Consider the following 24,725-nt stretch of genomic DNA (forward strand, 5'->3'; position numbering starts at 1 on the left):
CCCTGACTGTTGTGGAGGGCCGAACCAACTGGCTGAATTCAAAGGGGCACTCCCATCTCCAAAATCCTATCCCAATATGTAGTGGGTGTAGTAGTAATAATAATAATGCCTGCACATGGGGTAAGCAACATAGCGAATCAGAAAACCTATACTACATATCTAATTGGAGGCATTAGCTAATATTATTATTACACCTACTACACATTGGTATAGGATCTTGGAGGTGGGAATATACGTTTAACGGTGTTTAAGATTATATGTTAATTTTTATCACTTAATATTGAGCACAATTAAGTATGTTGAGCAGCTGCTACTGTTAGCACAAGTTACAATAGGGAACATTGCAACATGTATTCTTGCCTGTAGCAGCTAATCAAAACCGTATAATTTACTGCTTTTTATAATGTATTTTATAAAGTTTATTAAAAGCAGGAAATCATACTGTTCGTTATTCAGCTTCAAGTATAGTTAATAAGTAGATTTACCTATATCAACAAGCACCCAATATGATGTCCCTACAGTCTTCATATATAGTGTGACACCCCCACATGCATAGAACGATGCCTCTACATATCCTCACAGCTTCACACATAGTATGATGTCCCTACACACATTATGGTGGCCCTACAGTACTCAAACACAGTATGAAGTATGACGAGCCCAACAACCCTCACATAGTATGATGGCCCCACAGTAGCCCACACAGTACAATAGCCTGCACATAATAAATTCCATTTCCAAAGCCCCTCACAAAGTTTTATGAGTCCCCCACACATGCATGATGTTCCGACCACCTTTCACACAGTATTATAGCCCCAACCACAATTATGGTGACCAAAGTCACTGGCACAGTATGACACTCCATAAAATTCTAATGTACTTACAGCGACTCACACAAGTATGATATCCAAACAGCCCCTAACATAGTATTATGGCCCCCAACACAATATGTGATGTACCCACAACTCCTCACACATTATGCTCCTCCCCACAAGTATGATGACTCCACAGACCCTCACATAGTAAAATGACACCGATTTTTTCATATTTTTTCCATACTAGTACTGACCAATAATTAAAATAAAAAATAAAACTACTCACTCCCATCCCGACTGCTCCATTGCATTGCTCAGCTCTGTACAATGTGTGTACTGAATCTCTGCACAGCAGACATAATCTGTTGATGTCATCATGCCCGCTGAGCAGAGACTATGTGGCACAGACTGAATGACGGGAACAGGGAAGCAGTATCTACAGATTCAATTATTCTATTCCTGCATATCGCAGATACCAATAAAATCGAGATGGCGAGCAGAGTGCAACTGTATAGTGTGGGATGGGCGCCTTTGGCTGTTTCAGACAGTAGGTAAAATAGGTACAGCTAAAGGGTTGGAAGTGCACACTTTGCCAAGGTCTTAGACAATGTATACATGCATTATTTTATAAAAAAAAAAATATTTTAAACTGAAATACCTTATTTTTCGGACTATAAGACGCGCTTTTTTCCTCCAAAAATATGGAGGAAAATGGGGGGTGCATCTTATAGTCCGGATGTATGGTGCGGTACGGTGTATAGTCTGGCTGTGGTGTGGAGGTGGGGGAATGGCAACAGCAGAGCAGCAGGTCACAGGAGGCTGGAGCCGATGGCTGCAGCTAACTCCTGTTCCCGCTGCTAAAGAGAAATGAATTCACTGCATTCCACACCCATGGGCATGGAGGGCAATGAATATTCATTTCTCTTTAATAATATTATCCTGGCATGATTTCCCCCCAATCCCAGTCCTGTTATGCATGGCCCCATCCTTATAATTGGCCCCCACCCCCATCCTGGTATGCATGGCCCCATCAAAAAACAAACCATTACAGGGCGCTCACTTGCAGCGTCCTGCTCAGGTGCCAGCAACTACTTTATGCTTGTAAGCAGCGCATGGCACAGACGTCATGCGCTGCTCACAAGCAGAGCACAACTGCCGGAATACTCACCGGGACTGTGCGCGCAAAGAGCAGTGAGTATTCATTGCTCTTCTGTAGCGCGCAGTGTCAGCAACCAGCTTCCTGCTGCTGCCCGGTGGTCATGAATATTCATTTATCTTAAGTAGCAGCACACGAGACTGCCGGCAGCAGCAGGAAGCCAGTTGACGACACTGCGCGCTAACAGAAGAGCAATAAATACTGACTGCTCTTTGCGCGCACAATCCCAGGGAGTATTCCGGTAGCAGTGGTCTGCTTGTGAGCAGGGCATGACATCCCTGCCATGCGCTGCTTACAAGCATAAAGCAGTTTCTGGCACTGGAGCAGGATCCTGCGAGGGAGCACTGGGTAGGGGAATGTAATGGTTTGTTTTTTCTAAATGTTTTCTGATGGGGCCAAGCATACCAGGATGGGGATGGGGGCAATTATAAGGATGGGGCCATGCACACCAGGATGGGGTTGGGGTGGGGGCCTATTATAAGGATGGGGCCATGCACACCAGGATGGGGATGGGGGCCAATTATAAGGATGGGGCCATACACACCAGGATAGGGACGGACCAAGCATACCAGGATAGGGATGATGGGGCCATGCATACCGCGATGGGGATGAGGGAGCCATGCATACCAGGACGGGGATGAGGAGGCCATGTATACCAGGATAGTGATGGGACCAAGCATATCAGGATAGGGATGATGGGGCCATGCATACCAGGATAGGGATGAGGGGGGACATGCATACCAGGGTATGAATGAGGGGGCCATATATACCAGGATAGGGGATATTAAGTACAGAATTGACCACATTTTTTGCTTCAATTTTTTCACCTAATTTACTCCTCTAAAACCTAGGTGCGTCTTATGGTCCAGTGCGTCTTATAGTATGAAAAATACTATATAATTTGCACTGTTTTTTTCTTTATTTTTAATTCACTTCCTAAATTCAAAATCAATCAACTTTCCAAATCATTTTCATTCAAAAATGTCTACCCTTTAGTTGATGCAGAGTCTGTGCAATTTCTTCACATAACTGGTTGTGTAGTTCCTTCTGACATATACAGTGGAGAAAATAAGTATTTCATCCCTTGCTGATTTTGTAAGTGTGCCCACTGACATGAACAGTCTATAATTTCAAGGGTACGTTAGTTTTAACACTGAGAGAAAGAATATCAAGAATAAAATCCAGAAAATCACATTGTATAACTTATATACATTTATTTGCATTTTGCAGTGAGAAATGAGTATTTGATCCCCTACCAACCATTAAGAATTCCGGCTCCTACAGACCAGTTAGACGCTCCTAATCAACTCGTTACCTGAATTTAAGACAGCTGTCTTACATAGTCACCTTTATAAAAGAATTCTGTCCACAGACTCAATTAATCAGTCAGACTCTAACCTCTACAACATGGGCAAGACCAAAGAGCTTTATAAGGATGTCAGGGACAAGATCATAGACCTGCACAAAGCTGGAATCGGCTGCAAAACGATAAGATGCTGGATGAGAAGGAGACAACTGTTGGTGCAAGAGTAAGAAAATGGAAGAAATATAAAATTACTGTCGATCGACATCGATCTGGAGCACCAAGTATAATCTCGCCGTACAGGTTTAAAATCCTGCAGTGCCCGCAAGGTCCCCCTGCTGAAGAAGGCACATGTGCAGGCCTGTCTGAAGTTTGCCAATGAACACCTGGATAATACTGTGAGTGATTGGGAGAAGGACTGTGGTCAGATGAGACAAAAATTGAGGTCTTTGGCATTCACTCAACTTGCCGTGTTTGGAGGAAGAGAAATGCTGCCTATGACCCAAAGAACACCGTCCCCACTGTTAAGTATGGAGGTAAAAACATTATGTTTTGAGGGTGTTTCTCTGCTAAGGGCACAAGACTACTTCCCTGCATGAATGGATGGATCCATGTACTGTAAAATCCTGAGTGACAACCTCCTTCCCTCCCCCAGAACATAAAAAATGGGTCGTGGCTGGGTCTTCCAGGAAGACAATGACCCAAAATATACAGCCAAGGCAACAAAGGAGTGGCTCAAAAAGAAGCACATTAAGGTCATAGAGTGGCCTAGCCAGTCTCCAGACATTAATACCATAGAAAACTTATGGAGGGTGTTGAAGCTCAAGTTGCCAAGCAACAGCCTCAAAATCTTAATGATTTGGAGATGATCTGCAAAGAGGAGTGGACCAAAATTCCTCCTGACATGTGCGCAAACATCATCATCAACTACAAAAACCGTCTGACTGCTGTGCTTGCCATTGTTTTACCACCAAGTTTTAAGGCTTGTTTGCCAGGGGGATCAAATACTTATTTCTCACTGCAAAATACAAATACATTTATAGAATTTATGCAATGTGATTTTCTGGATTTTATTTTTGATATTCTATCTCTCAGTGTTAAAATTAACCTACTCTTAAAATTATAGACTGTTCATGTCTTTGTCAGTGTTCAAACTTACAAAACCAGCAAGGGATCAAATACTTATTTCCCCCACTGTATGCAGACAGCCCGGGCTACCACCAGGAATTTCAGGGCCACATACTGGCAAAATGTTCATGCCCACCTGAGACTCCGCCTACACGACTCAACCCTTCCAGATTCCCACCGACCACTCTCGGAAAACTCCACTTCTGCACCATGTCCTCACCAATCACACATGAACAGTTCCGAACACCATATCACATACACGTACATCAGCTTTTATTTTGGTCAAAAGATTTTTTTTTAAACCTGCCACTACAACAACAAGGTACACTCTTTTGTCAGGGCCTATTCTACCTACTCTATTCTAGCATATTAGACATTTATTAAAATATCCAATACTCTTTTTACATATATTTTTATTTATTGATCTTCAAGGGAATGTGTCACATACATTTTTTAAAATGATAATGATAAAAATGATAAAATAATACCACATACAAGGGACAAATACCGCCACACCAAGCCGGACCACAAATTACCGCCACAGTGACCGAATAATACCATATACTGGGGAAAAATACCAGCACACCATGACCAGACCACATAGTGACTTAATAACACATACAAGGAAAAATACTGCCACACCATGACCAGACCACATTTTACCACCATATCGTGACCGAATTCTACAATTCTTATTAATAAAAAAACATAATACTAATATTACCACAAGTGCCATTATATACAGGAGCTATGTACATACAGTCATGGCCAAAAGTATTGACACCCCTGCAATTCTGTCAAATAATACTCAGTTTCTTCCTGAAAATGATTGCAAACACAAATTCTTTGGTACTATTATCTTCATTTAATGTGTCTTAAATGAAAAAACACAAAAGAGAATAAAGCAAAAAGCAAAACATTGATCATTTCACACAAAACTCCAAAAATGGGCCAGACAAAAGTATTGGCACCCTCAACCTAATACTTGGTTGCACAACCTTTAGCCAAAATAACTGCGACCAACCGCTTCCAGTAACCATCAATGAGTTTCTTACAATGCTCTGCTGGAATTTTAGACCATTCTTCTTTGGCAAACTGCTCCAGGTCCCTGATATTTGAAGGGTGCCTTCTCCAAACTGCCATTTTTAGATCTCTCCACAGGTGTTCTATGAGATTCAGGTCTGGACTCATTGCTGGCCACCTTAGAAGTCTCCAGTGCTTTCTCTCAAACCATTTTCTAGTGCTTTTTGAAGTGTGTTTTGGGTCATTGTCCTGCAGGAAGACCCATGACCTCTGAGGGAGACCCAGCTTTCTCACACCGGACCCTACATTATGCTGCAAAATTTGTTGGTAGTCTTTAGACTTCATAATGCCATGCACATGGTCAAGCAGTCCAGTGCCAGAGGCAGCAAAGCAACCCCAAAAGATCAGAGAACCTCCGCCATGTTTGACTGTAGGGACCGTGTTCTTTTCTTTGAATGCCTCTTTTTTTCTCCTGTAAACTTTATGTTGATGCCTTTGCCCAAAAATCTCTACTTTTGTCACATCTGACCAGAGAACATTCTTCCAAAACATTTTAGGCTTTTTCAGGTAAGTTTTGGCAAACTCCAGCCTGGCTTTTTTATGTCTCGGGGTAAGAAGTGGGGTCTTCCTGGGTCTCCTACCATACAGTTTTTTTCATTCAGACGCCGACGGATAGTACGGGTTGACACTGTTATACCCTCGGACTGTTGGGCAGCTTGAACTTATTTGGATGTTAGTCAAGGTTCTTTATCCAACATCCGCACAATCTTGCGTTGAAATCTCTTGTCAATTTTTCTTTTACGTCCACATCTAGGGAGGTTAGCCAGTGCCATGGGCTTTAAAATTCTTGATGACACTGCGCACGGTAGACACAGGAACATTCAGGTCTTTGGAGATGGACTTGTAGCCTTGAGATTGCTCATGCTTCCTCACAATTTGGTTTCTCAAGTCCTCAGACAGTTCTTTGGTCTTCTTTCTTTTCTCCATGATCAATGTGGTACACACAAGGACACAGGACAGAGGTTGAGTCAACTTTGATCCATGTCAACTGGCTGCAAGTGTGATTTAGTTATTGCCAACACCTGTTAGGTGCCACAGGTAAGTTACAGGTGCTGTTAATTACACAAATTAGAGAAGCATCACATGATTTTTGGAACAGTGCCAATACTTTTGTCCATCCCCTTTTTATGTTTGGTGTGGAATTATATCCAATTTGGCTTTAGGACAATTGTTTTTGTGTTTTTTCATTTAAGACAAATTAAATGAAGATAATAATACCAAACAATTTGTGTATGCAATCATTTTCAGGAAGAAACTGAGTATTATCTGACAGAATTGCAGAGGTGTCAATACTTTTGGCCATGACTGTAGTCTACAGTATAAATAACCAAAAACACAACAAAAGCCATCATAATTAGAGCAAGTCCTTATTTAAATGTCACAGAGACCAATTAGCTAATTATACTGAAAGGAGAAAGTGGAGCAGAAGACTACATATCAGGACAAGTCGCTAAAGAATTTTAGCAGAAAAGTGGGTCACAAGGGCCCAAAGAAAATGACCTACACGTCCATATAGAGCAATATATAAAACAGACCTCCCTGAAGAAGGTGTGACAACCGAAACGTCCGTCGGGGAGGGCGCACCGACCCCGTGTACATCTCACCCATTTCTCTACTAAGAGGTAACTAACATCTTTTACTTACATCAGAAACGTGGGACTATGGCTCTTTCAATTATGCATACATTGCAAAGATCTTATATTGGATATAATAAGGTGGTCTTACATGTTTAACTATAAAAGATAGTGGATTTATCCTTGTTATTTGTATACACCCTAGTTATATAGGAGGAGCCTTAACCCCTTGTCGGTCAATTTATTTATTTATTAATGCGGGTGTTTTTGTCCCTGGCTCCGTGCGCCCCTAGTATGCCTACACGCCTGTGCGGTGTCTGTGCACACCATGCAGCACTGTACCTCACCTGTTCTCGGTAATGTGATGTATTTTTGTGTATTTTCCACATTTTTTATGAATTAATAAAGATACATGTTTTATATATTGCTCTATATGGACGTGTAGGTCGTTTTCTTTGGGCCCTTGTGACCCACTTTTCTGCTATAGTCTACAGCAGGGGTCCCCAACCTGTAGCTCGGGAGCCACATGTGGCTCGCGGTCCCATGAATTGTGGCTCGCGGCTGTCAGCTTGGTACATTAGTTCCAGTTCTAGCAAACAGGTATGAAGAGCACATCTGAAAATGGTGAATTTTGTGAGCAGCACTGCACAGAAGAGCAGATCTGGATGAACATGTACTGGTCTTAGGGATTTTGAGATGATTTAAGTATGGTACACTGGAGACAAGATGACACCACCTGTCAGAGGAGGTGTTTGACGCTGGATGTAACAGTGTCTTGGGAGTGCTTTATAGGAGAACACTGAATGGGGGATATTGTGGGATCCCCTGGATCTTTGTATACTGCTTTGGGGTGATTTTTGTGGAAAAGCTTTAGTTACCATTATGACAGTAATGGGGGCTTTGGTTGACACTATTGTGATGGGGCGGGAGTTGAATGTGGCTCGCGACCCTCTCTCAAGCCTGGATGTGGCTCGCGACCCTCTGTCAGAGCTGAATATGGCTCTCAAGGTCAGAAACGTTGGGAACCTCTGGTCTACAGTATATAGTGTCAGTGTACCGGTAATACAGGGATCACAAGAGACATTATACAGAACTCAGGCATATAATCTCAGTGGTGATCCCTGTACACTGACACTATATACAGAGATCCGGCGCATAATGTCAGTGTACCGGTAATACAGGGATCACAAGAGACATTATACAGAACTCAGGCATATAATCTCACTGGTGATCCCTGTACACTGACACTATATATAGAGATCCGGCGCATAATGTCAGTGTACAGGTAATACAGGGATCACCAGTGACATTTTACACAGGAGCTCTCTATATAGTATAGAGTGTAGTGTGTCAGTGTAAAGATAACACACTGACACATCGGCAACATCTCTAGTTGAAGTCCTTTATCTTCCCTTTTCTTCTTCATGCAGCATAGCCCCCAACACTTCTTCTAGGTAGGACTTGTCTCTGCAGAAAATAAGACACAGTTATCTAAAGCACCACTTCCAAAACAAATTCACCAATTATTCTTCAACTTCTCCACTACATCAGTTGAAAAAAAGTGACAGTGTCGCCCTGTACAGTAACAGGACTTCCTCCCCCTCACTGAAAACAGTATCCTCAAAAATAAAATAAATCCCTTAATTAGCACCTACAGTAATAATGTCTCACATCCTGTTCCCATATATACTCCATTCTGGACCCCACATGTCTCAATCATGGCCCCTTGTAGTCTCCCATTCCTGGCTCCATATGTTCTGCCATCATGCCCCCTTGTCTCCTCCATCCTGCCCCATAAGATCTCCCATTTTGCTCCCCATTGTGTGGCTTTACAAAAAAAAAAGGTTTCTTCTTACCTGGCCAGGGTCCACTGGCATCCTCTCCTCATCCATCTGAGGCGCGGTCATGCCGGCGCATGGCAGTGACGTTATAAGCCGATGTCAGCTGGCGGCTGTTAACTATTGCTGTGCAGAAAGCCACTAGCTTGCTGCACTGCAATGCATTTCATATGAACATTCATCTGAGGACACACGTTCAGTTACCGAACTGGCAGACCCTGCAGCTGGAGCCCAGTGAGCAGAAGAAAGAGGGTGGGCCCAGACCGGGTTCCCCTCTACTCACCGGGACCCATACACCATTTAGGGCAGTAATAACCGGATGGCAGCCCTGCAGACAGCACACAGCTTCAGGCTGCTGTTGGCATCCATCAGGTATACTTAAGAGAATGGAGTGGAAAACAAAGAGAGAGCAGGTGCAAAGTTTTATACTAGAAGTAGATTGTAAAATGAACATCAGAAGGTCTAAAAATTAAGGAATGAAAACTGCAGCCTAAAAAATCAGGGCAACTTTTTATCTCAAGTGGTCAGTGTCCGTAGATGTATAAACAAGTTGTCTGAATTCATTTTTCTCAATGTTGTATAACTAAGGCTACTTTCACACTAGCTTTTTTTTTAATCCGTCGTTTTGGGCAAAAAACGGATCCTGCAAATGTGCCCGCAGGATGCGTTTTTTGCCCATAGACTTGTATTAGCGACGGATCGCGACGGATAGCCACACGTTGCATCTGTTGTGTGACGGATCCGTCGTGTTTTGGCGGACCGTTGTCACAAAAAAAGTTCAATGCAACGTTTTTTTATCCGTCGCGTCTGCCATTTTCTACCGCGCATGCGCGGCCGAAACTCCACCCCCTCCTCCCCGGAATTCAGAATGGGCAGCGGATGCCCACGTCGTGCAGAAATTTCACAACGTGCATCGGTATGTCGGCCAGACAGAAATTTCACAACGTGCGTCGGTATGTCGGCCAGACGGACCCATACCGACGCAAGTGTGAAAGTAGCCTAAAATGTTGCTATATCGCCAGAGTTGTTAAATTTCAGCAAGAAACAATATCAAAGAAAAAGCACTTACCTCCATGCGTGCAATAGTCTGCATATGCAAAGGATGGTCCTTTATCAGATTGCCAAATACAAATCTCTTTGATGCATAATCACGGGCCAGATAAATTACCCTAGATTTTTTTTAAAAAAATGTGCTGTTATCTGCCTGAATACATAGTACAAATATATTGTAGAGAGATTTTACCTTCTCATGCCAGCAACTGCAGTGATGGTGTTGTGAATGCGAGTTATTGTGAACATATTGGAGATTGAAGCAACACCGCGACCTTCAGGTGAGATCTTAAGTTTACCAAAATAAAGAAAAATACATATCAGCCCTTAAATATAACTGACAATCTGATATAGTGGATAAAAAACAGATTTGAAAAATGTTAGTCCTCTAGTAACAAGGTATGCAAATAGCCTCTTCAGAGAAGAAAAGTACAGGGATTCTGGTGTCACCTATTTGATGTATTAACGAGAAACAACTTAAGGGTAACCTACCAGAGTACAGGGAATAAATAAAGAAAAAGCCTTTAACACACAAAGCAAAAAGGGTTTAAAAGTATTAAGAAACTACATCCCTTGAAATGTGGCATAATTATCACAGCTTTTAGGTGTAGAAATATATAAGTATGTGTTTTTACATTGGCCATCTGAAAGATAATGGCAAATAGGAACTTAGCCTCATTTAAGAGTCTGCTATAATCTTGAAATGCCTGCTATTTCTCATCATGTCTTCAGTTAAGCAGGTGTCAACCATTGAGTACTGACAATTGTTATCTTTGTGTTAACGTTGCTACTTATGACTGTTGTGTTTGAAACTGTTAAACTGTAAAGTGCTGCGGAATATTTTGGCACTATATAAAGATTATTATTATCTTTTCTAAGTTGGTTTCACAAATTTTACAAATGTGCCCCTAACGTATTGCAGACATGAATGAACTTCGTATCAGTCCCCCTGCTAGTCCCCAGCCTTTCCCCTCTGTCAATCCCTGCACTGGCTCAATACCCAAAGACTCCAGTTCAAAACCCTAACCATGGCATACAAAGCCATCCACAACCTGTCTCCTCCATACATCTGTGACCTCTTCTCCCGGTACTTATCTACACACAACATCTGGTCCTCCCAAGATCTCCTTCTCTACTCCCCTCTAATCTCCTCTTCCCACAGTCGGATACAAGATTTCTCCTGCGCATCACCCTACTCTGGAACCCTCTACCACAACACATCAGACTCTCGCCTACCATGGAAACCTTCAAAAGGAACCTGAAGACCTACCTCTTCCGGCAAGCCTACAACCTGCAGTAACCACCGATCGACCAAACAACTGCACGACCAGCTATATCCTCACCTACTGTATCCTCACCTATCCCTTGTAGATTGTGAGCCCTCGCGGGCAGGGTCCTGTACCAGTTGTGACTTGCATTAAGATTACTGTACTTGTTTTTTTTATTATGTATACCCCTCCTCACATGTAAAGCGCCATGGAATAAATGGCGCTATAATAATTAATAATAATAACAACAATAGTCTCTCAATAGTATTAAAGTACTACCACATGACTAAACACCTTAAAGAGTTAAACTCCAGCTCAGAAATATCCCCGCCAGAAAGTAAACTTTTTTAGGATATCAGTCAAAAAAAAAAATCTGTAAACTATTACAGTGTGAAATAGCCACATGATCATGCTGAAACTAAACAATCCAAGAGGCATTTATGTTTCTGATTAATACACACTACTGTTGTGCAGCAGATCTTCCCACTGAGAAGAGCGCATGCTGTTGTTCTCAGGACAACCTACATAAAATGAGAACAATCTTACATGATAATCAATGTTTAACTCCATATCAGCATGGGTTTATGAGAAATCGCTCCTGTCAAACCAATCTAATCAGTTTTTATGAAGAGGTAAGCTATAGGCTGGACCACGGTGAGTCATTGGACGTGGTATATCTCGATTTTTCCAAAGCGTTTGATACCGTGCCGCACAAGAGGTTGGTACACAAAATGAGAATGCTTGGTCTGGGGGAAAATGTGTGTAAATGGGTTAGTAACTGGCTTAGTGATAGAAAGCAGAGGGTGGTTATAAATGGTATAGTCTCTAACTGGGTCGCTGTGACCAGTGGGGTACCGCAGGGGTCAGTATTGGGACCTGTTCTCTTCAACATATTCATTAATGATCTGGTAGAAGGTTTACACAGTAAAATATCGATATTTGCAGATGATACAAAACTATGTAAAGCAGTTAATACAAGAGAAGATAGTATTCTGCTACAGATGGATCTGGATAAGTTGGAAACTTGGGCTGAAAGGTGGCAGATGAGGTTTAACAATGATAAATGTAAGGTTATACACATGGGAAGAAGGAATCAATATCACCATTACACACTGAATGGGAAACCACTGGGTAAATCTGACAGGGAGAAGGACTTGGGGATCCTAGTTAATGATAAACTTACCTGGAGCAGCCAGTGCCAGGCAGCAGCTGCCAAGGCAAACAGGATCATGGGGTGCATTAAAAGAGGTCTGGATACACATGATGAGAGCATTATACTGCCTCTGTACAAATCCCTAGTTAGACCGCACATGGAGTACTGTGTCCAGTTTTGGGCACCGGTGCTCAGAAAGGATATAATGGAACTAGAGAGCGTACAAAGGAGGGCAACAAAATTAATAAAGGGGATGGGAGAACTACAATACCCAGATAGATTAGCGAAATTAGGATTATTTAGTCTAGAAAAAAGACGACTGAGGCGCGATCTAATAACCATGTATAAGTATATAAGGGGACAATACAAATATCTCGCTGAGGATCTGTTTATACCAAGGAAGGTGACGGGCACAAGGGGGCATTCTTTGCGTCTGGAGGAGAGAAGGTTTTTCCACCAACATAGAAGAGGATTCTTTACTGTTAGGGCAGTGAGAATCTGGAATTGCTTGCCTGAGGAGGTGGTGATGGCAAACTCAGTTGAGGGGTTCAAGAGAGGCCTGGATGTCTTCCTGGAGCAGAACAATATTGTATCATACAATTATTAGGTTCTGTAGAAGGACGTAGATCTGGGGATTTATTATGATGGAATATAGGCTGAACTGGATGGACAAATGTCTTTTTTCGGCCTTACTAACTATGTTACTATGTTACTATGTAATGACTACACGATTTTGTCAGTGCTCAGCGCAGGTCCTTGGGATTAGATTCTAATTAAGGTACTCTATGTCTCCGAATTTGCCTTGTGCTTCTGTGGGAGTCTTCTCACTTAACATTTTCTCATAGAGAATAAATAAGAACTTCTGTAAACAGACAAAAGCTTTTAGATTTGCTTTAGCAAAATTCCTTAACGCCTTAAGGTACCGTCAAATTAAGCAACGATGCCGATCGCTGCAGCGTCGCTGTGTGGTCGCTGGAGAGCTATCACACAGACAGCTCTCCAGCGACCAACTATGCGAAGTCCCCGGGTAACCAGGGTAAACATCGGGTTACTAAGCGCAGGGCCGCGCTTAGTAACCCGATGTTTACCCTGGTTACCAGTGTAAATGTAAAAAAAAAACACTACATACTTACATTCCGGTGTCTGTCGCGTCCCCCGGCGTTCTGCTTCCCTGCACTGACTGTGAGCGCCCGCCGTAAAGCAGAGCGGTGACGTCACCGCTGTAATCTGCTTTACGGCCGGCCGGCGCTGACAGTGCAGGGAAGCAGAACGCCGAGGGACGCGACAGACACTGGAATGTAAGTATGTAGTGTTTTTTTTTTTTTACATTTACACTGGTAACCAGGGTAAACATCGGGTTACTAAGCGTGGCCCTGCACTTAGTAACCTAGGGAGAAATGACGGTAAAACTATCTCCTGAGATCTGTGGAAATCTGAGGCTACCTTTGGTAAATAAGCCGGGTCCGGTCTGAGGACTACTCTGTCCTGTAGAAACTCTGTATAAGGGGAAAGTCTAGAAAGAGCCTGTATGTCCCCTATCCTACGAGCAGATGTTATTGCCACCAAAAATGCTGTTTTGAGGGATAATAATTTAACTGAGGCTGAATGTAAGGGCTCAAACGGTTCCCTAGTCAAAGCTGAAAGGACTAGGTTGAGATCCCAAGGCACCGATCTATTCCTGTGTATAGGTCTAGCTCTACTAGATGCCTTGATAAACCTCGATACCCAATAGTTACTAGCAATGTTACAAGAAAACAGGGCACCTAGGGCTGAGACTTGTACTTTTAGCGTACTTGTAGATAGATTTAGCTCTAGCCCCTTCTGCAGGAATTCTAAAATCTGGTTGATTGGTATTCCTTCTTCAATATTAAAATTTGAAGAGGCCAGGAAGTTTCTCCAAGTTCTAGAGTAGATCTTAGTTGTTATATGTTTCCTACTCTTCATAAGGGTATCAATTAGATTTGGGGAAAAACCTCTGTTCTTTAACAATGACCTCTCAAAAACCATGCCGTCAAATGGAGTCCCTTCACTTGTGGATGGCTGATCGGACCTTGACGAAGCAAATCCGGAATGTACGGAAGTACCCAGGGGTCTTCCACTGACATGGTCCTGAGCCAGGAAAACCAAGCTCTTCTGGGCCAGAATGGAGCGATCAGTATGATTCTCGCTTGATCCTCCCTTATCTTTCTGACCACCAGAGGCAATAGGCCCAGCGGGGGGAACGCATAAGCCAATCGGAAATCCCATCTGATCAGGAAGGCATCCACTGCCAGCGGATACTCCCTGGGATTTAGGGAACAGAATTTTTTTGTTTTTCTGTTGTCCTTGGTGGCAAATAAATCCACCTCTGGATGACCCCACAAGCGGACAATCTGGTTGAAGATGCCTCTGTTCAGAGACCATTCCCATTGTTTTAAGGTGTTGCGGCTTAGAAAGTCTGCTCTTATGTTTTATTTCCCTCTTATATGTAGTGCAGTTAAAGATAGAAAATGGTTCTCTGCTGTCTGGAGCAGGCGGTCCGCTACTTCCATCAGAGATTCAGAACGTGTTCCACCCTGGTGATTCACGTAGGCCACTGCTACTAGGTTGTCCGAGAGGATCTTGACATGGTGACCCTGTAGATATACGAGGAGTTTCTTAACTGATAGTTCAATCGCCATTAACTCTCTCTGATTAGAAGAGGCTGATGTTTGGGGGTCCCATAGACCCTGAACTACAATGTCTCCCATGTGTGCCCCCCACCCCGTGGGGCTGGCGTCTGTTGTTATTACTCGAGTCACGTGTGTCACCCAGGGAACTCCTGCTGACAGTTTGTCTTCTTCTAGCCACCATCTAAGAGATGTAAGAACCGCTGGACTTAATGTCACTTGACCCTGCAAGGAACCCTGTAAGGCTCTATCACTATCCAGTACTTCAAACTGTAAAGGCCTGGTATGGAACTGGGCCCAACGGTCGGCAGGAATACACGAAGTTAGGGAACCTAATAGTGACATAGCCTGTCTGAGGGTCATGGATGGTTTATTAATCGCTTTTAACACCTGCTGTTGAATATGGAGTAATTTATCAGGTGGAAGACAGCATTGTTGGGTCTCGGAATTTAATAACAGCCCTAGGAATCTCTGGATTTTTAGGTGCTGTAATCGGGATTTTTCATAATTTATGATCCAGCCCAGATGTTCTAGTTTAGTCGTAGCTGTCTTTACTTGAGCAAGGCAATGGTCTGCTGAGCTTCCAACTATAAGGAAATCATCCAGATAAGGAATAATGAGGATATTGAATTCTCGTAAGTGTGCCATGACCTCAGCGACTACTTTAGTAAACACCCTAGGTGCTGCTGAAAGGCCGAAGGGAAGAGCTCTAAATTGAAAATGGCGAACAATTCCTCCCATAGACACCGCTACTCTTAGGAACCTCTGGAAGTTTTCATGGATAGGAACATGATAGTATGCATCCTTTAAATCCACAACTACCATGAAGCAGTTTTTGAATAACATCTTTATTGTTGAGCTGATTGACTCCATTTTAAAGGTAGTATTAACCAGGTACTCATTAAGGGATTTAAGATTAATGATAGTCCTAAATGATTTGTCTGGTTTTTGAATCAGAAATAGAGGAGAGTAGAATCCTCTTCCTCTTTCTGATTCTGGGACCTCAATCAGCACTTTTTTAAGGCATAAATTCATGACCTCTGCCTCCAAAGCCGTCTGTTCAATGGTGGAGGAACGTAAGGGGGTTAGCTTAAATTTATCCTGAGGCCAGTGATTAAATTCCAGTCTCAGACCCTCCGATATAACGCCTCGGACCCAGTCACTGTTTGTGATGTCAGACCATGCGGAAGAGAAGGTTGCCAATCTCCCTCCCACAGGGATTGCTAGTCATTGGTCTGGTTTTTTACGTTCTTTTGAGGAACGGCGAAACATGTAGCCCGTACCTCTCCTGCGTCTATCCTCCCATCTAAAATTATCTCTAGAAGGCGAGGATGCGCGTTTTCTTCCACGACCAAATCTCCTTCTGTTGAACGGACGCTGGTAAGAGGCCGATGACAAATTAGGGAATTTTTTCTTGTCATCCCCTGCCTTCTCGAGCAACTCATCCAAGGTTGGTCCAAAGAGATATTCCCCTTTGCATGGAATAGCACATAGCTTGGATCTTGACTGAATGTCACCCGACCAACACTTCAACCATAAGGCTCTACGAGCCGCGTTGGAGAGTCCTGCCGCTCTGGCCGCCATTTTGACTGAATCCACCGAAGCGTCCGACAGGAAGGCAGCAGCATCCTGAATTACTGGGAGCGCACTTAGGATTGAATTTCTGGAAGCACCTTCTTTAAGTTGGGACTCCAACTGTTCCAGCCAGACCATTAAGGATCTGGCTGTACATGTCGCGGCCACTGCCGGTCTCAAAGATCCAGCTGCCATCTCCCAGGTACCTTTAAGGAAGGTATCTGCCTTCCTATCAAGAGGATCTTTAAGGGTCCCCATGTCCTCAAAAGGTAGTGAGGCTTTTTTCGATGCTTTCGCCACCGCAGCATCTAATTTAGGGGCCTTGTCCCAGGTATCCACAGCCGCATCCTCAAAGGGATACCTGCGCTTTAAAGCTGGTGGCAATGAACCTTCCTTCTCCGGTTTTTTCCACTCCCGGAGAATTAAGTCTTGAATCTTTTCATTCACTGGAAAGGATCTACGTTTCTTGTGATCCAAGCCGCTGAACATTAACTCTTGACGGGAAAGCTGCGTTTTAGGCTCTTCTAAGCCCATCGTACCCCTGACCGATTTAAATAATTTATCAACCCGGTCCAGAGGTAGACAAAATCGGCCAGAGTCCTCTTCTGATGACGAGGAAGAGGAAATCGAGCCACAAGAACCTTCCTCCTTTTCTTCCTCCGAAGAATCAGAGATCACCGTAGCTTTATGCTTTGAACTTCCCGCCTAGGATAGCGACCGCAGGGATTCCCTTACTTCCATACGGATCATCTCCTTTAGATTAGCCATAGATGCAGATTTTTCCGCTACCTAGGGGAGGACAATAAGGGTGATATCTTCTATCTAACCTGATGTCACTCAACCCTTACCACTCCTGTAGACCTCACCGTCTGCTGTATACAGGGGGCGCATAATTTTTTAGGGTAAGATTCTGGTAAAGGGATTCCACATAGGGCGCACTCCTTATGTTTCATCTTTGTACTTTTCTTCCCCTAGAATGACAAAGTATAAGGGGCCCGCATCACTGAGTGAACATTCACGTAGATCACTTACCAGCGTAGGCCAAAAAAGGTACCGGAACACGAGGGGGTTCTTTGCCAGTCGATGCTCTAGATCCCTGCTTGGATGAGCTTTTACGGCTGTACTGGTCACTTCTGACATGCTCCTTTTCCATGGGCCTCTGTCGCACTTCATCCAGCAGCTGAGGCTGCTGCTCACCATCACTCTCCAAAAGCAGGGCTCTAAATCCAACACCTGCTTAAATCCCCCTGAGATCCGGTCAGCAGGCTGCCTGGCGCCACTCTCATAGGTCCCTGCTTGATGAGGCTGCAGCTGGGAGGTCAGCGTAGTCTATGAGGAATCCGGCGTTCAGGAACGATGGGCGCTGCCATCTTGGATAGACTGCGCATGCGCAGTCCCCCAACGACCCGGAAGCGCCTGCTAACTCCGCCCCTCGATGTCACCGCACCCGGAAACGCTCCAGCAAACGCTGAGAGCGGTGCAGGATGCCGAAAAACATGCAGCAGCGCTCCGGACAGCGTTCCCCTCCTGACACCGCTACCTCACCACCGCGCTGTACCGCCGCATGGACCCAAAGGAGCGCTATACTTACCGGCGCTGGCGCTAAAGGAGATCAGGAATCCTCCGGACTCTGCTCTCTGCTGTATACACCACTGACGTGCAGTCCAGCCAGGACCACCGTGGCGTCTCCAGGGACTTCCGCACTGGCCGAGGTAGGAGACCCCCCGCTACCAGATTCGGCCGGCCGGCCTGGGATTCATTACGAGGTCTGTACGATCCCGTCCCTCCAGGAACAGGAAACCAACTGATGCATGGGGAGAGGTGCCGCCCTTTTGTATCTGTAGGTTTCCTATTCCTGAAGGGCGGATCCCCTCTCTCGTAGTGCTGTCATGGGAGTCCGAATAAATGATGTTTTTGCCCCCAAATTATTATTTTCAAAAGGGTAACAGGAGAAATTAGACCCCCAAACTTGTGCAATTTGTCCTGAGTACGCCTATATCCCATATGTCAGGGTAAAGCACTGTTTGGGCGCACGGCAGAGCTCGGAAGGGACTTTTTCAATGCAGAATTGGCTGGAAATGAGATCAGACGCTATGTCGCTTTTGGAGACCCCCTGACGTGCCTAAACAGTGGAAACCCCCCACAAGTGACATCGTATTGGAAACTAAACCCCTTAAGGAAATTATCTAGATGTGTGGTGAGCACTTTGAACCCCCAAGTGCTTCACAGAAGAATGCAGAGCCGTGAAAATAAAAAAATGTTTAGCCAGCAATTTTTTTATTTTCACAAGGGGAACAGGAGAAATTGGACCCAAAAAGTTGTTGTCCAGTTTTTCCTGAGTACGCCGATACCCCATATGTGGGGAGGGGGGAACCACTGTTTGGGCACACATCGGGGATCGGAAGGAAAGTAGTGACGTGAAAATAAAAAATCATATTTTTTTCCACAAAAATGATCCTTTCAACCCCAAATTGTTACTTTCACAAGGGTAATAAGAGAAATTGGACCCCAAAAGTTGTTGTCCAATTTGTCCTGAGTACGCCGATACCCCATATGTGGGAGAAAACTACTGTTTGGGCACACGTCGGGGCTCAGAAGGGAAGTAGTGATGTTTTGGAATGCAGACTTTGATGGAATGGTCTGTGGGCGTCATGTTGCATTTGCAGAGCCCTTGATGTGCCTGAACAGTAAAAACCCCCTACAAGTGACCCCATTTTGGAAACTAGACCACCCAAGGAGCTTATCTAGATGTGTGGTGAGCACTTTGAATGCCCAGGTGCTTCATAGAAGTTTATAACGCAGAGCCGTGAAAATAAAAAATCTTTTTTTTTCCACAAAAATTATTTTTTAGCCCCCAATTTATTTTCCCAAGGGTAAAAGGAGAAATTGGACCCCAAAAGTTGTTGTCCAATTTGTCCTGAGTACACTGCTGCCCCATATGTGGCGGTAAACCACTGTTTGGGCGCAGAGCTCAGAAGGAAGGGAGCACCATTTGACTTTTTGAACGCAAAATTGGCTGGAATCAATGGTGGCGCCATGTCACCGTTGGAGACCCCCTGATGTACCTAAACAGTGGAAACCCCAACACACCTCTATACCCTAATCCCAACCCTAACCATAACCCTAATCACAACCCTAACCCCAACACACGCCTAACCCTAATCCCAGCCCTAATCCAAACACACCCCTACCCTAAGCACAAACCTAACCCTAATCCCAACCCTAACCCAAACCCTAATCCCAACCCTAATCCTAACCCTAATCCCAACTCTAACCCTAATTTTAGCCCCAACCCTAACCCTAACTTTAGCCCAACTCCAACCCTAATGGGAAAATGGAAATAAATACATTTTCTTTATTTTATTATTTTTCCCTAATTAAGGGGGTGATAAAGGGGGGGTGTTATTTACTATTTTTTTTATTTTGCTCACTGTGTTAGGATCTATCACAGTGACCAAAATGAACCAATAGGAAAAATCTTCCTACTGTTGCCGGGTGCCGGCCGGCAGATCTCAGCGGGCGCATTAAGCATGCGCCCGCTATTTTATTACCGGGAGAAGACGCCAGCGGCCGTGGAGGGAAGCAGGAGGATCCAGGGACATCGGGTGACACTGGTAAGTATTGGGGCGATCGGAGACCCCATTTCTCTGTCCTCTGATGTGAGATCACATCAGAGGACAGAGAAATTAAATGGCAATCGCGCCTTTTTTTTGCGGATGCCGTTATACTGTTAATAACGGCGATCGCAACCCGGGGGTCGGTAAAAACTGACCCGAATCATGTTCTCTGGGGTCTCGGCTACCCCTGGCAGCCGAGACCCCAGTAGAAAATCCAACTCTGGGGGGCGCTATACACTTTTTCCATAGTGCCGATAATTAACGGTGCTGTGGTTTAAGTACCCTTAACTACCGCCATTAAAAGGCGTATCGGTGGTCGTTAAGGGGTTAAAAGGGAACCGGCCAGACATTTTATGCTGCTCGAACCCCACACACAGCAGTGTTCCTCAACTCAAATTCTCAAGGCCCTGCAACAGATCACGTTTTCAGGATTCCTTTAGCATTGCACAGGTGATAATGCCACCACACGGGCAATAAAGAGGAGATCCCAAAAAACACAATCCGTTGATGGTATATAAACAAGGAGGAACCTGAGTCTATGCAACTTAATGGGAACCTGTCAATGGGATCGTGCACAGTAACCTACAGACACGGTCAGGTCATCGCCGTTACACTGATTACAATGATACCTGGGTTGATGAAATCCATCTTGTGGTTGTTGTCTTGTGGTTGTTTAATATTTATTTTCAGTTTTTAGTTCATGAGATTCTCGTGCTCTGGGGCGGCCTGTGGGGGGCTCTCCAAGTGGTACTTTGATTATGTATGCCTTTGTATGGCTTCCGACAAGTCAATGATCCCTCAGTTACATAATCCCTATTTTACATAATGAATATTATATATATATATATCTTGAAAAAAAAATTACCTTCTGCAGGTATTGGCGGTGGCACCTGCACTGCACCATGATGGTATATATAATGTGTATGTAATCCTGTTATTCATGATATCCATAAATTCTTTAAAAAAAAAAATCAGTTTGAAAATGGCGCTGGCCCTGTCTGCGCAGTAGCAGCTATGAGTGATCCGATAGCTGCTACTGTGCAGGTGGCGTCATCCTGAAAGAGAAGAAAAAATTGTCTCCACTAAGATGGCACCATTTTTGCAATATTCTTTATGTAAATTAGGGTCCCTCAGTGACCTGCCAGAAGTCATACTGATGAATACCTAAGCAGAGCAGCACATGAAGCCCCCCTCCCCCCGAAACTCGCAGGCCCTGGAGCACAAGAATCTCATTAACTTAAAACTGAAAATAAAGATTAAACAACCACAAGGTGAATTTCATCTCATGTCTGTAGTTTACTGTGCACAATCCTTTATTAAAAATATATTTTATTGAAAAACCAATTGCAGACAAATGCGTAAATACTGGGCAAAAAAGAGATAAAGGTAAATCAGTGACAAATAATCCAGAGATGATGGGGCCAGGAGTACTGCATGTATAATAATAACCAAAGGGTAATATATAAAGATAAATAGTGATGGTAAGTATAAAAGGTAACTATCCTGAAGCAAATCAAATAAAATGATCTATTAGCCAAAAGTATAAAATGCACACGTGGTAGGTCTGAACTACATAGTGTGTGTTCACATTGAAATGGATCTCCAGCAGTCCATGCACTGTGGCAGAATGTAATATAGTTCCATATCCATGCTCACCAGCACACTAGAATCTGACAAGCTCCTGGGTGAGAAAAGGATGATTACCTTTCATACTTACCATCACTGTTTATCTTCATATATTACCCTTTGGTTATTATTATACATGCAATGCCGCGGGCTCCATCATCTCTGGATTATTTGTCACCGATTTACCTTTATCTCTTTTTTGCCCAGTATTTACAGTTGTGGCCAAAAGTATTGACACCCCTGCAATTCTGTCAGATAATACTCAGTTTCTTCCTGAAAATGATTGCAAACACAAATTCTTTGTTATTATTATCTTCATTTAATTTGTCTTAAATGAAAAAACACAAAAGAGAATGAAGCAAAAAGCAAAACATTGATCATTTCACACAAAACTCCAAAAATGGGCCAGACAAAAGTATTGGCACCCTCAGCCTAATACTTGGTTGCACCACCTTTAACCAAAATAACTGCGACCAACCGCTTCCAGTAACCATCAATGAGTTTCTTACAATGCTCTGCTGGAATTTTAGACCATTCTTCTTTGGCAAACTGCTCCAGGTCCCTGATATTTGAGGGGTGCCTTCTCCAAACTGCCATTTTTAGATCTCTCCACAGGTGTTCTATGGGATTCAGGTCTGGACTCATTGCTGGCCACCTTAGAAGCCTCCAGTGCTTTCTCTCAAACCATTTTCTAGTGCTTTTTGAAGTGTGTTTTGGGTCATTGTCATGCTGGAAGACCCATGACCTCTGAGGGAGACCCAGCTTTCTCACACTGGGCCCTACATTATGCTGCAAAATTTGTTGGTAGTCTTCAGACTTCATAATGCCATGCACACGGTCAAGCAATCCAGTGCCAGAGGCAGCAAAGCAACACCAAAACATTAGGGAACCTCTGCCATGGTTGACTGTAGGGACCGTGTTCTTTTCTTTGAATGCCTCTTTGCATTCTTTTGTCTCATCTGACCAGAGAACATTCTTCCAAAACTTTTTAGGCTTTTCAGGTAAATTTTGGCAAACTCCAGCCTGGCTTTTTTATGTCTCGGGGTAAGAAGTGGGGTCTTCCTGGGTCTCCTACCATACAGTTTTTTTTCATTCAGATGCCGACGGATAGTACGGGTTGACACTGTTGTACCCTCGGACTACAGGGCAGCTTGAACTTGTTTGGATGTTAGTCGAGGTTCTTTATCCAACATCCGCACAATCTTGCATTGAAATCTCTTGTCAATTTTTCTTTTCCGTCCACATCTAGGGAGGTTAGCCAAAGTGCCATGGGCTTTAAAATTCTTGATGACACTGCGCACGGTAGACACAGGAACATTCAGGTCTTTGGAGATGGACTTGTAGCCTTGAGATTGCTCATGCTTCCTCACAATTTGGTTTCTCAAGTCCTCAGACAGTTCTTTGGTCTTCTTTCTTTTCTCCATGCTCAATGTGGTACACACAAGGACACAGGACAGAGGTTGAGTCAACTTTAATCCATGTCAACTGGCTGCAAGTGTGATTTAGTTATTGCCAACACCTGTTAGATGCCACAGGTAAGTTACAGGTGCTGTTAATTACACAAATTAGAGAAGCATCACATGATTTTTGGAACAGTGCCAATACTTTTGTCCACCCCCTTTTTTATGTTTGGTGTGGAATTATATTTAATTTGGCTTTAGGACAATTCTTTTTGTGTTTTTTCATTTAAGACAAATTAGATGAAGATAATAATAACAAAGAATTTGTGTTTGCAATCATTTTCAGGAAGAAAATGAGAATTGCAGGGGTGTCAATACTTTTGGCCACAACTGTAAGTGTTTGTGTCAGTAATTGCTTTTCAATAAAATATACCTTTTTATCAAATATGGAAACAGGAACACATGGGCTACTTGCACAGTGAACAAGTCTGTATGATCATGTTCACACACCACCAAGAAACCTGAAGACACAAAAGAGAATAGTAAAACCAAAAACACTCAGTTTGAAAAAATGTTGCAGTAATCCGCAAGTGCTAGTAAAAGATGTAAAAAACAGGGTATTTGGTTGATACGTTTTTTGCAAAAAATGTATACTAAGCTGCTCTACCAATCTTCACGGTATACCCTTATCAGAGCAGTCCTAACTAATGTATGCAATCCCTATCTGATGTATTTAAAAACCTGATCATCTGTATATAACCTGTGTGAACAGGGTTCAGAGAGGACAAATCCATGTGTGCATACAGGGTAGAACAGCTTTTGTGCAGATAGCCCAAGAGGAGTGGTGGAGCTCCCCAGTCTTGTAGACACAAGAGAACAATTATGGAAACAGGAACACATGGGCTACTTGCACAGTGAACAAGTCTGTATGATCATGTTCACACACCACCAAGAAACCTGAAGACACAAAAGAGAATAGTAAAACCAAAAACACTCAGTTTGAAAAAATGTTGCAGTAATCCGCAAGTGCTAGTAAAAGATGTAAAAAACAGGGTATTTGGTTGATACGTTTTTTGCAAAAAATGTATACTAAGCTGCTCTACCAATCTTCACGGTATACCCTTATCAGAGCAGTCCTAACTAATGTATGCAATCCCTATCTGATGTATTTAAAAACCTGATCATCTGTATATAACCTGTGTGAACAGGGTTCAGAGAGGAAAAATCCATGTGTGCATACAGGGTAGAACAGCTTTTGTGCAGATAGCCCAAGAGGAGTGGTGGAGCTCCCCAGTCTTGTAGACACAAGAGAACAATTATGGAAACAGGAACACATGGGCTACTTGCACAGTGAACAAGTCTGTATGATCATGTTCACACACCACCAAGAAACCTGAAGACACAAAAGAGAATAGTAAAACCAAAAACACTCAGTTTGAAAAAATGTTGCAGTAATCCGCAAGTGCTAGTAAAAGATGTAAAAAACAGGGT

At 43.4% G+C, this 24,725-nt stretch overlaps 1 protein-coding gene across 1 annotated transcript in view; it reads right to left on the reverse strand.

Annotated features, from left to right (window-relative positions):
* Positions 1–24,725, reverse strand: part of LOC138672052 (acyl-CoA dehydrogenase family member 11-like) — a 239,854-nt gene that overhangs the window by 67,499 nt on the left and 147,630 nt on the right. Inside the window, exons 9-10 of the mRNA XM_069760128.1 lie at positions 10,141–10,235; positions 9,967–10,066 (exon numbers count right to left, since the gene is read on the reverse strand). Coding sequence (XP_069616229.1) covers positions 9,967–10,066; positions 10,141–10,235 — 195 coding nt within the window. The remainder of the gene's footprint in view (positions 1–9,966; positions 10,067–10,140; positions 10,236–24,725) is intronic.

This window comes from Ranitomeya imitator, chromosome 1, assembly GCF_032444005.1.
Source record: "Ranitomeya imitator isolate aRanImi1 chromosome 1, aRanImi1.pri, whole genome shotgun sequence".
Classification (NCBI taxonomy): domain Eukaryota; kingdom Metazoa; phylum Chordata; class Amphibia; order Anura; family Dendrobatidae; genus Ranitomeya; species Ranitomeya imitator.